This window comes from Mustela erminea, chromosome 12, assembly GCF_009829155.1.
Source record: "Mustela erminea isolate mMusErm1 chromosome 12, mMusErm1.Pri, whole genome shotgun sequence".
Taxonomy (NCBI): Eukaryota; Metazoa; Chordata; class Mammalia; order Carnivora; family Mustelidae; genus Mustela; species Mustela erminea.
Window position 1 is genome coordinate 20,768,796 of NC_045625.1, and position 13,764 is coordinate 20,782,559.

A 13,764-nucleotide genomic window follows, 5' to 3' on the forward strand; every position below is an offset into this window, starting at 1 on the left:
CTCAACAGGGAGTCTGTTTCTCCCTCTGACCTTCCCCCTCTCATGCTGGCTCTCTCTCATTCTCTCTCAAATAAATAAACAGAATCTTTAAAAAAAAATAAAAAATAAATAAGGGGCATCTGGGTGGCTCAGTGGGTTAAAGCCTCTGCCTTCGGCTCGGGTCATGATCCCAGGGTCCTGGGATAGAGCCCCGCATCAGGCTCTCTGCTCAGCGGGGAGCCTGTTTCCTCCTCCTCTCTCTCTCTTCTCTCTGCCTGCCTCTCTGCCTATCTGTGATCTCTATCTGTCAAATAAAGAAATAAAACTTGAAAAAAAATAAATTAAATTAAATTAAAAAGGGCAGCTAATATTTATCAAGTGTGTCCTATGCTGGGCATGCTGCTACATACTCTACATAAGTTATCTGAATGAATTCTATGAGGTAGGTACTGCTATTATTCCATTTTATAGAAGAGAACACTCAATGCACAAAGGGGTTAAATAACTTGTCCAAGGTTACAGGAGCTAGCATTCAAACACAGCTTGACTTCAGAGCCAGGATCTTAATGAAACTAAAGGATCATACTTTGGTAACCAACATTCTTAAGAGTTCAGTTATCTCACTCCCATAAACTATAGAATTTTTCTTTTACTCTTTGAGAGAATGCCTGCATGCAAGAGGTGAGGGGGAGGGGCCAAGGGAGAGGGACAGAGATAATGTGAAGCAAGCTCCATGCCCAGTGCAGAGCCCAACACAGGGCCTGATCTCAGGACCATTAGGACCCAAGCCAGACACTTAACCGACTGAGCCACCCAGGCACCCCAACTATAGAATTTTTCTAAAAATATTTCATTATAGGGATGCCTGGATGGCTCAATCAGGAAGGCATGAGACTCTTGATCTCCAGGTCATGAGTTTGAGCCCCACACTGGGTACAGAGATTACTCAAAATAAGCTTTAAAAAAAATTTCAATACAGTGCATCTTAAAACTATACGCGTATGCACACACTTTAGTCTCATATAGACTATATGAACGGTAAAAGAATTTTTAGAAACTCCAAATTAAGAATATGTCATGGATGTGTACATGTGCTGTGTGTGTTCCTATGTATAGACACATACATACAACCTAAGGACAAAGAGCGATTTCCCCAAACAACCTATCTTTACTTCATTAATCTTTCTACCGAAGATACAAAGAAGGCAAAGATGCTCAAAAGCAGGAACTAAGTCAGAGTTATTTTCAACAACGGTTTTGCAATGTCATAGGCTACCCTAATAGGGTATAAAACTGACAACAAAAGAAGCAGGTTCGGGGCGCCTGGGTGGCACAGTGGGTTAAGCCACTGCCTTCAGCTCAGGTCATGATCAGGGTCCTGGGATCGAGCCCCGCATCGGGCTCCTTGCTCAGCGGGGAGCCTGCTTCTCTCTCTGCCTCTGCCTGCCTCTCTGCCTACTTGTGATCTCTGTCTGTCTCTCTCTCTCTCTGTGTCAAATAAATAAATAAAACCTTTAAAAAAAAAAAGCAGCAGGTTCACAATAGAATACATCAAATGAAAACTCACTGATTTCTGAAGAAGAAAAAATGCAAAAATTTTAACGAAACCTGATTTGCCTTGGATCACAAGAATCCTAAAGGTGACCCTAAAACTTAAGCATTCATAAGGAAAAAATGGAGAATTATCTAATAGCTTCCAACTGATTCTCCTGATTGCAGGCTGCACAAAACACATAGTAAGAAGAGCCTTAAAATCAACCTAAGAGGGGTGGCTTAGTTGGTTAAGCATCTGCCTTCAGCTCAGGTCATGATCTCAGAATCCTGGGATGGAGCCCCCCTATGCCAGGCTCCCTGCTCAGTGGGGAGTCTGTTTCTCCCTCCTCCTCTGCCCCCTCCCCATGCTCTCTCTCTCTTCTCAAATAAGTAAAATCTTAAAAACAAAAACAAAAACACAGATGTCCTTTCACATAAACATATAGAGTACATATCAGACTTAAAACATCAGCATTGCCTTTGACTCCTCCTCTGGAAAGAAAGCCTGTCTCACCTCCTTAGCACCTGTCAGGTGGGAGATTACTTCTGGTTTCAGCAAGAATGAAGAACTTCTCTATACAGTCTAGGATGAAAAAACATGTTTTTTTTAAATAGAAGCCTCACAAACAGTCAGGAGCCTGAGCACACTCTGAAATCCATTTTGCCTTAGTCATGAATAATGCAGTATCCTAGCAAGCGCTCCTGCCTCTCTTTCCATGATCTCACAAGTCATCCTACATTCAGATGCCAAATTAAACTTCTTAAACCTCATCAGCAACCCTATCACTCCACTGTTCCTATTTTCCCTCTGCTCTCCTGCTTCTAAAATTCTGAAGGGGCTCTGTACTGAATACCAGTTAAAATTCAAGCTCCTAAACTTGGCAGTCAAGATCTAGGGCTTAGTCATCCCCACAACTTCACACCTACCCAACATTCCACCCAATTCTTCAAGTTCAGTAGGAAATAAAAAGCCCATAATTTATCATATAAACACCATTATCAAATTCCTTGAGAGTTCCACCAAACACACGGTAATTTTTCCTATACCATAGTCTTTGTTGTTCCCTCTGCCAGGAATGTCTTGTCCAATTCTTCTTCTTGCTAATTCCCAAATCCCCTTGAGATCCTACTGGAATTGTTAATTTTTATTAGAAAGCCTCCTTTTCTGACCTCTAACCAGAACTACACAATCCTCCTGATCTCTTTCAAAAGTATCCTGTACATAATTCATCATGTCATGTATTACAAGGAACAGGACTGTTAAATTCAGTTTACTGTGCCATCAAGTCTAGGCTCCAAATAATACCAATGGTTCCAAGATGTCTAGTAAAACTTCTAAAATGAACATCTCAAAGCTACAGCAAAGATGATGGAAGTGAACCGACTTCTCTCGTCAATCCTGGTGGTTCCTCCCCCTTCATGGTCATGCAATGTTCTGTTCAGAATGTTTATTCTGGAACTAGGCAGAAGGTAATCATACTGTGCATTCATTAATTCATCAAATATTTACTGAATGTCTATAAGGACTACAATAAAATTAACAAAGCAGATACTATTTCTACCTTTAAGAAACTTTCATTCCAGCAAGAAAGACATTAATCAAGTTGTAAAATCATTAGTTCAATTACAAATGTTGTAAGTAACATGAAGGAGATGTAGAGACTACTAAATCCAGGGTCCCCATTTCATAAGAACTACCAGCAACATGTGACACAATGAATCACTCCCCTTCTTCCCTGAAACATGTTCTTCAAGTGGCTTTCAGGATATCATACTCCCAATTTTCTTCCTACCTTACTCTGCTATATAGTTCTGCTTCTTCTCCCAATTAGTATTTCTTCTTCTTCCCAATCTCTGAATGTCATAATGGCTAATGGTCCTTTCTCTTCCTATATACCATTTACGTGTTAATGACCCACAAATTTCTATCTCCAGCCTGGACCTCCCTCCTGACACCCACACTTGCAAATACAACTGTCTACTGACCGTATCTACTTGGATGCACAAACACAATAATGCCCCCAAATGAATTCCTAACCCTGCTCCCTAGCCTGCCCCCTCTGCAGCTTTCCCTATTTATTGGTTCCACCTTCAAAATACGGCAGAATCTGGCCACTCTCCACTGCTTTTACTGCTATCACTCCGGACACAGCTACCAAGATGTACTGTCTAGGTAACTCCAACAGTCTCCAACCTCATCAATTTCCTGTTTCTCCCTTTGACCCTCAAGAATTTATACCGGCCCCTTCCTCCCCAACCTAGTGGGAACCAAGGTCCAGTGCGGAGAGTCTCTCCTCCTGGGGGAAACAGGTGTGGCCAAAGAGAGAGTCTGCCCCCTCACCCACACCTTCCTAGGGAACCTGGTGCTCAACAGTTCCTAGACTACCTGATTTCTGGGATCAGGGAGTTTCAAACATAGCAGAGCAGCTCCCCGCTGGGGTCTACTGAAAGTCAGACCCCAACAAAAGGGTTTAAAAAAAAAAACAAAACCCACAAATCTTTAAGATTTCATTTATTTATTTGACAGAGAGAGAGAGATCATAAGTAGGCAGAGAGGCAGGCAGAGAGAAAGGGGGAAGCAGGCTCCTTGCTGATCAGAGAGCCCGATGCAGGGCTCGATCCCAGGACCCTGAGATCATGACCTGAGCCGAAGGCAGAGGCTTTAATCCACTGAGCCACCCAGGCACCCCAAATCTTTTTTTTTTAAGTAGGCTCCACATCTAAGATGGGTCTTGAACTCAAAGCACCTGAAATTAAATTAAGAGAGTCTTGTGCTCTACTGAGTAAGTCAGGGACCCGTCCCCGACGCATCCCCCCCCGCCCCCAAATAACCTATTCTTTTTTTTTTTTAAAGATTTTATTTATTTATTTGACAGAGAGAAATTACAAGTACACTGAGAGGCAGGCAGAGAGAGAGAGAGAGAGAGAAGGAAGCAGGCTCCCTGCTGAGCAGAGAGCCCGATGCGGGACTCGATCCCAGGACCCTGAGATCATGACCTGAGCCGAAGGCAGCGGCTTAACCCACTGAGCCACCCAGGCGCCCCACCAAATAACCTATTCTTAAGAGCATCCAGGCAGATCCTTTAAATAAAGTACCATCATGTCCCTCCACTTCTGAAAACCTTGTCAAAGGGGTGCCTGGATGACTCCGTTGGTTAGGTACTCAATTCTTTATTTCTTTTAAGATTTTTAAATTTATTTGACAGACAGAGACATAGTGAGAGAGGGAACACAAGCAGGGGGAATGGGAGAGGGAAAAGCAGGCTTCCCATTGAGCAGGGAGCCAGATGCAGGGCTCCATCCCAGTGACCCCAGCGGAAGGCAGATGCTTAACAACTGAGCCTCCTAGGCGCACCTAAGTATCCAATTCTTAATTTTGGCTCAGGTATTGATCTCAGGATTGTGATATCCAGCCCCATATCAGCTCTGTGCTGTGCGTGGAATTTTCTTGAGATTCTCTCTTCCCTCTACTTCTGCCCCTACCCGCTCCTGCATAGGTGTGCACACTTTCTAAATAAATAAAATATTTAAAACAAATGGAAACAAAACCCTGCAAAAGCTCCCCATTTCATTCTGAATAAAAACCCAAGTTTTGGCAAGAACCTACAACATCTGCTCCCCATTTCCTTATGGGCATCATCTCATTTCCTACTCTTCTCCCCTAAGTCCAGCCACATTGGTCTTCTCCCTGCTCTTTGATCATGCCAAGCATGCTCACCTCTTTCCCTTGGCCATTTCCTGGGCCTTCAATGCTTCCCTCAGATTCCCTATGACTAACACAGCACCAAGGGTAACTCCAGCACCCCCTTCAAGTCTATGCTCAAAAGTCATCTTCTCGGGGCACCGGGGTGGATCAGTGGGTTAAAGTCTCTGCCTTCGGCTTGGGTCATGATCCCAGGGTCCTGTGTTCGAGCCCCGAATCGGGCTCTCTGCTCTGCAGGGAGCCTGCTTCCTCCTCTCTCTCTGTCTGCCTCTCTGCCTACGTGTGATCTCTCTCTGTCAAATAAAATAAATAAAATCTTTAAAAAAAAAATTCATCTTCTCAAAAAGGCCAAACCTTTCTACTCTATTTAAAATTGCAATCTAGGGCGGTGGCTCAGTGGTTTAAGCCGCTGCCTTCAGCTCAGGTCATGATCTCAGGGTCCTGGGATCGAGTCCCGCGTCGGGCTCTCTGCTCAGCAAGGAGTCTGCTTCTCTCTCTCTCTCTCTCTGCCTGCCTCTCCATCTACTGTCAAATAAATAAATAAAATCTTAAAATAAATAAATAAATAAAATAAAATTGCAATCTAGGGGCACCTGGGTGGCTCAGTGGGTTAAGGCCTCTGCCTTTGGCTCGGGTCGTGATCCCGGGGTCCTGGGATCAAGCCCCGCATCGGGCTCTCTGCTCATCAGGGAGACTGCTTCCCCTTCCTCTCTCTCTGCCTGCCTCTCTGCCTATTTGTGATCTCTGTCTGCCAAATAAATAAATAAAATCTTTTTAAAAATTAAAATATAATAAAAAATAAAAAAAAAACAAAATTGCAATCTAGGGGTGACTGGGTGGCTCAGTTGGTTAAGCAAAGACTCTGGATTTCAGCTCAGGTCATGATATCAGGGTCATGAGATCAAGTTCCATGCTCAGCAGGGAGTCTGCTTAAGATTCTCTCTCTCGGGACGCCTGGGTGGCTCAGTTGGTTGGACGACTGCCTTCGGCTCAGGTCATGATCCTGGAGTCCCGGGATGGAGTCCCGCATCGGGCTCCCAGTTCCATGGGGAGTCTGCTTCTCTCTCTGACCTTCTCCTCGTTCATGCTCTCTCTCACTGTCTCTCTCTCAAGTAAATAAATAAAATCTTAAAAAAAAAAAAAAAAAAAAAAAGATTCTCTCTCTCCAGTGTTCCTGGGTGGCTCAATCCATTCAGGGAATACCTTCAGCTCAGGTCATCATTCCAGGGTTCTGGGATCCAGCCCCACATCAGGCTCTCTGCTCAGCGGGGAGCCTGACTCTCCTTCTCCCTCTACCTGTCCCCTCCCTCTGTCTGTCAATCAATCAATCTTTAAAAATAAAAAAAGATTCTCTCTCTCCCTCTCCCTCTGCTCCTCCCTGCTGCTTGCTGTGTGTTCTCTCAAATAAACCTTAAAAAACAAAATTATAATCTACCCTTCCAGTACCAGAGATTCCCAATCCCCCTTACTTTGTTCTATTTTTTTCTATAGCATTATCACCTTCTAGAGACTTTACTATTCCTTATGTTAACTGTCTACTGTATCTCTCCCAATTAAACTGTAAGTTCCAGAAGGACAGAGCTTCTTGTCTGTTTTGTTCTGATGTATCTTAAACTACTAGAGCACAGCTTGGCACATAATAGTTATCCAATAATTATCTATTTTATGAATAAAATCTACAATTCTTAGAGTCAGACTAGGCTTTTTCTAACTTTGTTACCCAAGGAACCAAAGACTTAAAGGTTAGGGGAGCAGAGGTGAGGGAAGGACAAAATGCAGATGATGATAACCACTCTAAAGAGTAAACTCGAGGGGCGCCTGGGTGGCTCAGGGGGTGAAAGCCTCTGCCTTCAGCTCAGGTCATGATCCCAGGGTTCTGGGATTGAGCCCTACCTAGGGCTCTCTGCTCAGCAGGCAGCTTGGTTGCCCACCCCTCTCTGCCTGCCTCTCTGCCTACTACTTGTGATCTCTGGCAAATAAATAAATAAAATATTTTAATTAATAAATAAATAAAGAGTAAACTCGAAGGGTAAGATCTGCATCCCCTTCACCTTAGTACCCTTAATCCCCTGTACACAGGTTAGACACATAATAAATTACCTGTGTATGCACAATGAATAAATAGTACAGAAAACTGTGCCTGGCATATAAAAATGTTTGGAAGATGAATGAATAGAAAATGACAAGTAACATAACAGAGGTACAAAAAAGGGAAAATACTATGTTAGGACTTTGTTATCTGGAAGAGCTCCCTTTCAAACTAACTTCCTTTCACTATCTACCAACAGCATCAACGACTGAAGTGGGAGAGGAGGAGGTTGACGGAGGAGGTTGAGAACGGATGAGAAGGAAAGAAAGCTGAAGAAGAGAAGACACAGTAAACTGTGAGCTTTTAAAGTTTTTAACTGTGATCCATAATCAGTAACACTTTTTATTGACATGACTAAGAATACATAATACCTACCTATACACACACTCACAAATACAAATCTATTCCTTTATATATGAAACAATATTGACAATCTGCTATGCCCCCCTAATATTTTCTACCTTATTCCACTAGAAATAAAACAACAAAATTCTGACTGCTACCTTCTAACTCAATTTCACAATCCACAAAATTGATTTCATGACTCACCAATGAATCTTGACATGCCGTTTGAAAAGCACTACAGAAGCACTTTTTCACTTTCACCTTTTGCCCCACTGCAAAGAATATCATTCTCTAGAAAATCTTAAAGGAACTGTGTCTGCTTCAGAAACATAATGGAAAATGAAGAAGCAGTAAAACATGGTTCAGATCCCACAGTGGGCCGGGGAAGAAAGGAATCTCGGTCAAATAGCATTCGAAAGGAATTTTAAAAAACTGATCCCTGGAGCCCTTAGAAGAAAAATAGTAACTACAAAGGTGGCTGCAACGGCTAAATTCTCCTGAAAGTTACATTAACAATATGCCCCCATGTTCCATACATTCTCACCCACAGCGTCCCTGTCCCCCCCCACACCCCCCCTCCTCCCCCCTCCCCTGGCATCAATACCTTCGGGTCCTTGGCCCTTTCACTTCTGCTGGAAGTGGTAAAATCCCTTCACCCAGCAGACAGAGGCGATCAAAGATAAGATAACCCTCAAATGTCCCTAAGCTAGAACTCTGGGTTAGTTTTACGTTGTTGTCTCTAACAATTCAGTTCAAGAGTACCCCAGAGCTATAATACTTTGCAAAAATGCTGGATTAAATGTGTTTTCATGACCAACTCTTAGCAACCTCATCATCCATTAGCTGAAAAGGCTAAAGAAGTATCCACAGTGCCCTGCACAATGTCTTCACATAATAACTGTCCAACAGGTATTTGTCGAGCAATAAAGGAATAAACAAAATAATTCCAGAAAGAACAATAGAAATAAACAATATAAAGGTCCTTTAGACAATAAAGAAACATGTTAAAAGACACAATGGGGAGAAACATCCAGAATGTTGGAAACTCTATAAATGACCTGGTTTTTCAAGAAATCAGCGGCAAGGAAAAAAAAATTAAAAGTGTTAATGACTATAAGTGAAAAACATATCACACAAATATAATGTGTGAAACTTTTTTATATCCTGATTTGAATAAACCAACTGCGGAGAAAGTATTTGAGACACATGGATAGAGCTGGAGAGTATAATGCTAAGCAAAATAAAGTCAGAGAAAGACAAACAGCATATGATCTCACTCATATGTGGAATTTAAGAAACAAAACAAATGAACAGAAGAAAAAAAAGAGACGAACCAAGAAACAGACTCTTATTTGACAGAGAATGAGTGAGAGCACAAGCAGGAGTAGTGGCAGAGGGACAGGAAGAGGGGGAGGCAGAAGCAGACTCCCTGCTGATTTCCATCCCAGGACCCAGATATCACGACCCAAGACAAAGGCAGATGCTTAACAGACTGAGCCAACCAGGCACCCAAGAAGCAGACTCTTAAATATAGAGAAGAAACTAACAGTTACTAAAGGGGAAGTGGTTGGAGGCATAGGTGAGAGGCATTAAGTGTACACTTATCCTGATGAGCACTGAGTAACGCAGAGAATTATTTAGTCACTGTATTGTACACTTGAAATTAACATAGCAATGAATGTTAACTATACTGGAATTAAAACAAAAAATAAAAAAGGCAGGTAGTTGTTTATAACTTTAAAATCCAGAAGCACTTCTATACCCTAGCACCAAAGGGAAAATATAATTTTTTTAAAAACTACCATCTAGTATTGTGGCTGCCCCAACATGAGACTTACTAGAATACTTTCCTTTCCCCAATCTTCCCGAGCTTGTATAAGCCCTTCAGAATTCAATTACTTCCATATTTCGCCCTCCCCCAACCTCTAAGTTTTAAAAACAGAGTTCAGGAGTGCCTGGGTGGTGCAGCTGGTTGAGTGTACGATTCTTGATTTGGGGTCAAGTCATGATCTCAGGGTCATGAGATCAAGCCCCAATTCTCTCTCTCTCCCTCTCCCTCTGCCCCGCAACCGCCCCTACCCGACACTCATGCCTCTAGCGTGCTAACTCTCCCTTTCTCTCAAAAAAGAAAAAAGAAAAAAAAGTTTGTTTCCCACCTCAATCTACCTACCCAAGATGTATCTCAAAGTGTCAAGGACAATAAATGAGACTCCGATCTGGATTTTTTTTTTTTAAATACATACCTGTTTTCGGCCATAATGCATTCACTGCAATTTCACCCTTAAATTCTTCTGCCATTCCAAGCACACACATAGACATACCATACTTAGCAATGGTATAAGCTGAAAAAAACCACAAAGAAAAGCGCTTAATTAAGAAACAACTCTGTGAGTATAAATAACCACTTTCTATGGCTACACTGCTAGTAAAACAAGAACAAAAAGTTGCAGATTTGTTTAACCTAGTCAATTAAAACAGAACTTATTTCAGCTTTGCCCTGTGGCTTTCTAATTACCTGTCTAAATTTTAGTGAATTATATGTACAAAGAAGAAGTATCTGATGTAACTATTTTAAAGGAGGCACCTCTATATAAATCTTGTAATTTAATGCATACTCACCTCAAATTATTTGTTTGCTGTGAAAGGAAAAGTACTTCATAGTTTCCAACCAACTTTATTGAAGAATAAGTTATATATGATAAAACACACCCACTGAGATGTGAGGGAGCTTTCTGGAACGATGGAAATCTGTATCTGGATTTGGGTATTGGTTATACAGGTGTATACATTTGTCAAAACTCTTTAAACGGAACCATTGAGATCTCTGCATTTTATTGAATGTAAATTATACTTCAGTGGTTTAAATTACAGGTAAAAGTTTAAGAATCTAGTTTTGAAAGTACTTTTGATTCTACATAGAAAAGTTAATGTTGAATGCTATGTAAAAATTGTGATTACATCATAGAAACACTGATTTAATGCAAAACAAATTAACCAAACAAACCAGCCTCTCAACCTACCACCTACCACAGTGCTGTTTGAACCACATGGGATTTAGGTTCAGCGGTGGGCTGAGATTGAGGATATGAGCAATTTTACTCTTTTTCAAGTAAGGAATACAAGCTTTAGATCTGAAAGCAAAAGAAAACACATCAAGTTAATAGATTTCTAACAACCTCCCCACTTCTCAAAATTATTATATTTATTTTTAAAGATTTCATTTATTTGAGAGAACATGCACAAGAGCAGAGGGGCAGAGGGAGAGGGAGAGAAAGAATTTCAAGCAGACTCCCGGCTGAGCAGGGAGCCTGATGCAGGCGCTCAGTCTCCCAAGCCTGAGATCATGACCTGAGCCAAAATCAAGAGTTGGATGCTTAACCAACTGAGCCACCCAGGCATCCCTAAGATTGTATTTTAAAGTACTTCTACAGAGCAACTAAACCTAGTCAGCAATCTGTAGGCTGCTTTTGTTTGTTTGCGTTTACTTTCCTAAAATGAAGGTAGGAAAAGCAGTAATTTTCACTTTTTTGAAACTTTACTTGATAGCCTAAAAAATTATCTGCTTGGTGAAAATAATAAAATCCTTGGCACCTTGCCTTAACTCCAACTGAAGCTGTCCTCAACTACATCCTTTCAATTCTCCTCCCACCAACACACACACACGCGCGCGCGTGACGCGTACATGGTTTTCAGCAAGTTAATGTCCTTGCCAGCCAGTACGGGCAGTACTATGGTAAAGAACATGGTGCTCGGGTCAGACAGAGTGGGGTTCAAATATTTCTTCTTCCCCTTCATCAAGTGATCTCAGGCAAAATATATTCTAATTCTCAGTTTTCCCATTTGTTTAAGTGTTGGTAATATCTGCTACCATCTAGGACTGACCAAGGGATTAAAATGAGATGATAAATATTAAATACTTAGAACAGTACATATGTTAAACATGAAATAAACAACTGCTATTATTCGTATAATGTATACTGATTTATTTCATCTTAGTAGATGTGGTATTCCTTCTTTTTTTTTTTAAAAAGATTTTATTCATTCATTTGACAGAGAGAGATCACAAGCAGACAGAGAGGCAGGCAGAGAGAGAGGGAAGCAGGCTCCCCGCCGAGTAGAGAGCCCGATGCGGGACTCGATCCCAGGACCCTGAGATCATGACCTGAGCCGAAGGCAGTGGCCTAACCCACTGAGCCACCCAGGCGCCCTGTGGTATTCCTTCTAAGATGGAACTGTAATTTAGTAACACAACTCCCAATACATTCCCAAATTTAGTTTGCACCAATATGCAATGCAGTATACCTTTGAGATGAATATTTAGTTTTTATATTTTTTTAAAAACTATTCAAAATGGTAGGTAATTTATTTTTTTTAAACTTAGGTTCAACATTTTTAATTTATTAATGATTAAGCTACACTGTGTTATTAAGCTGTAACATTGTGTAGCTTAAAATTATATAGCTTTTAGTTTTATTTCACATTCAGTAATTTCTAGGACTTTGAACTATTTGATTCTTGTGTTTTTTTTAATTAACTAATGTACAACATACTTATTACCATTTGCAATGTCTTTTCAGGTCTAGAAACCAAATACAATCAATATCACTAAAAGGTTTTATACATATTGTTTTTCCTTTCCAAAAGTGCTTCACTTTCATGGGAGTGAGCTGGGGAAGGGAAAACACTATTACAGCTGATATTCATTAAACCAATGAAGCTAAAATCTCCACAGGAAAAACCAAATCTATTCCAGGCAATAAGATCATGACCACATTTTACATCCAAGGAAAGAGCTCATTTCAATTACATTATAAACATGAGCTTCTCCTTTGATCTTTTAGACAAAACCTTTCCATCTGCACTTTGCCTGACTGGACCTTAGCATTACTAATCCTAAATCAGTTGCATTTTTACGAGCAACATGCTCAATCTTATGTATTAAAGACAATTAGCACCACACTTAGATACTAATAACTAAAGCTTAATAAAATAGTTAAGCTTACTGAAAACTTACTGCATGCTAGGCACTGTACTTATTACCCTTCCATGAATTATTTTACTTAATTAGGCTCACAAGCTCAATAGGCATTTAAGTAAATGAATAAAGTGAGCTGGGTGTAGGGGGAAAAAATTAACTGTTCAGAAATGCACCTGAACTTTATTATTCAATTTCTATAAGCATTTAACACGATACAAACACCTATAACACTGGAGATTATATATTTAAAACTTAAAAATGCAAATTAAGGGTTTGCCTTCTATCTCATCTCTGCCACAGGGCTCTGGGTGCCAGGGATCAGGAAAGAGCTCTAGATCCTCGCTGAAACCTCCAAACAGGTCAGCTCTTTGGTCCTTGCCCCCACTCTCTCCCAGGCTTGCCTGAGAAAATAATCTACGCTTTCCTTCCATGAATAAATGAGTGTCACTAAATAAAAAACAAAATAAAAATTAAAATGGAAATGTTTCATTATCAATTTTCACTTTCATAACTTGTAACTTTCACAGAGGACCAAAAGCCTGACACCTTGTCCCTGATCCAAAGAGCAACATCAGGTCTTTTCATTTGGCATTGCAATACCCTTTAACTGGGAAAAATATTTAGTATTATTTAAAAAATAGCTGTTCCAGGGGCACCTAGCTGGCTCGGTCAGAGAGCATGCGACTCTTGATCTCAGGGTCGTGAGATGAAGTCCCACATTCAGCATGGAACCTACTTTTAAAAATAAAAGCCAACACTGACCATTCATGACAGCTTAAAGTTAACACTGAGCATCGCAACAGCACTGTCCCCAAGATAAAGTAACAGCTGTCCCTAAATGCAGGAACTTTTAACAATGAATAGAATCTTTGCTTTAAAAAAGGCTTCTTATTTTAGAGTATCTCTTCCTGAGACATTTGTAGATCTGCTATTCCAATGTACTCATATTTAGTTTTGAGTACATTAGTGCCCTATGGCTCATATGTTCCATCAGTAGTTCTCCAACTATACACGTAGTATTCATTGAGAAATGTACCTGAACAAAGTAATTCATTTTCTCAGTTTGAAAATCAGGGGTTTTTTTGCTTTGTTTTGAACTGAACCTTCAAATCTGTAACTGCAGGAATGCAGTTTAAG

The 13,764-nt window shown here is 40.7% G+C and overlaps 1 protein-coding gene across 1 annotated transcript in view; it reads right to left on the reverse strand.

Moving 5' to 3' along the window:
- Positions 1-13,764, reverse strand: part of HSDL2 (hydroxysteroid dehydrogenase like 2) — a 60,643-nt gene that overhangs the window by 27,904 nt on the left and 18,975 nt on the right. Inside the window, exons 5-6 of the mRNA XM_032307788.1 lie at positions 10,677-10,780; positions 9,893-9,991 (exon numbers count right to left, since the gene is read on the reverse strand). Coding sequence (XP_032163679.1) covers positions 9,893-9,991; positions 10,677-10,780 — 203 coding nt within the window. The remainder of the gene's footprint in view (positions 1-9,892; positions 9,992-10,676; positions 10,781-13,764) is intronic.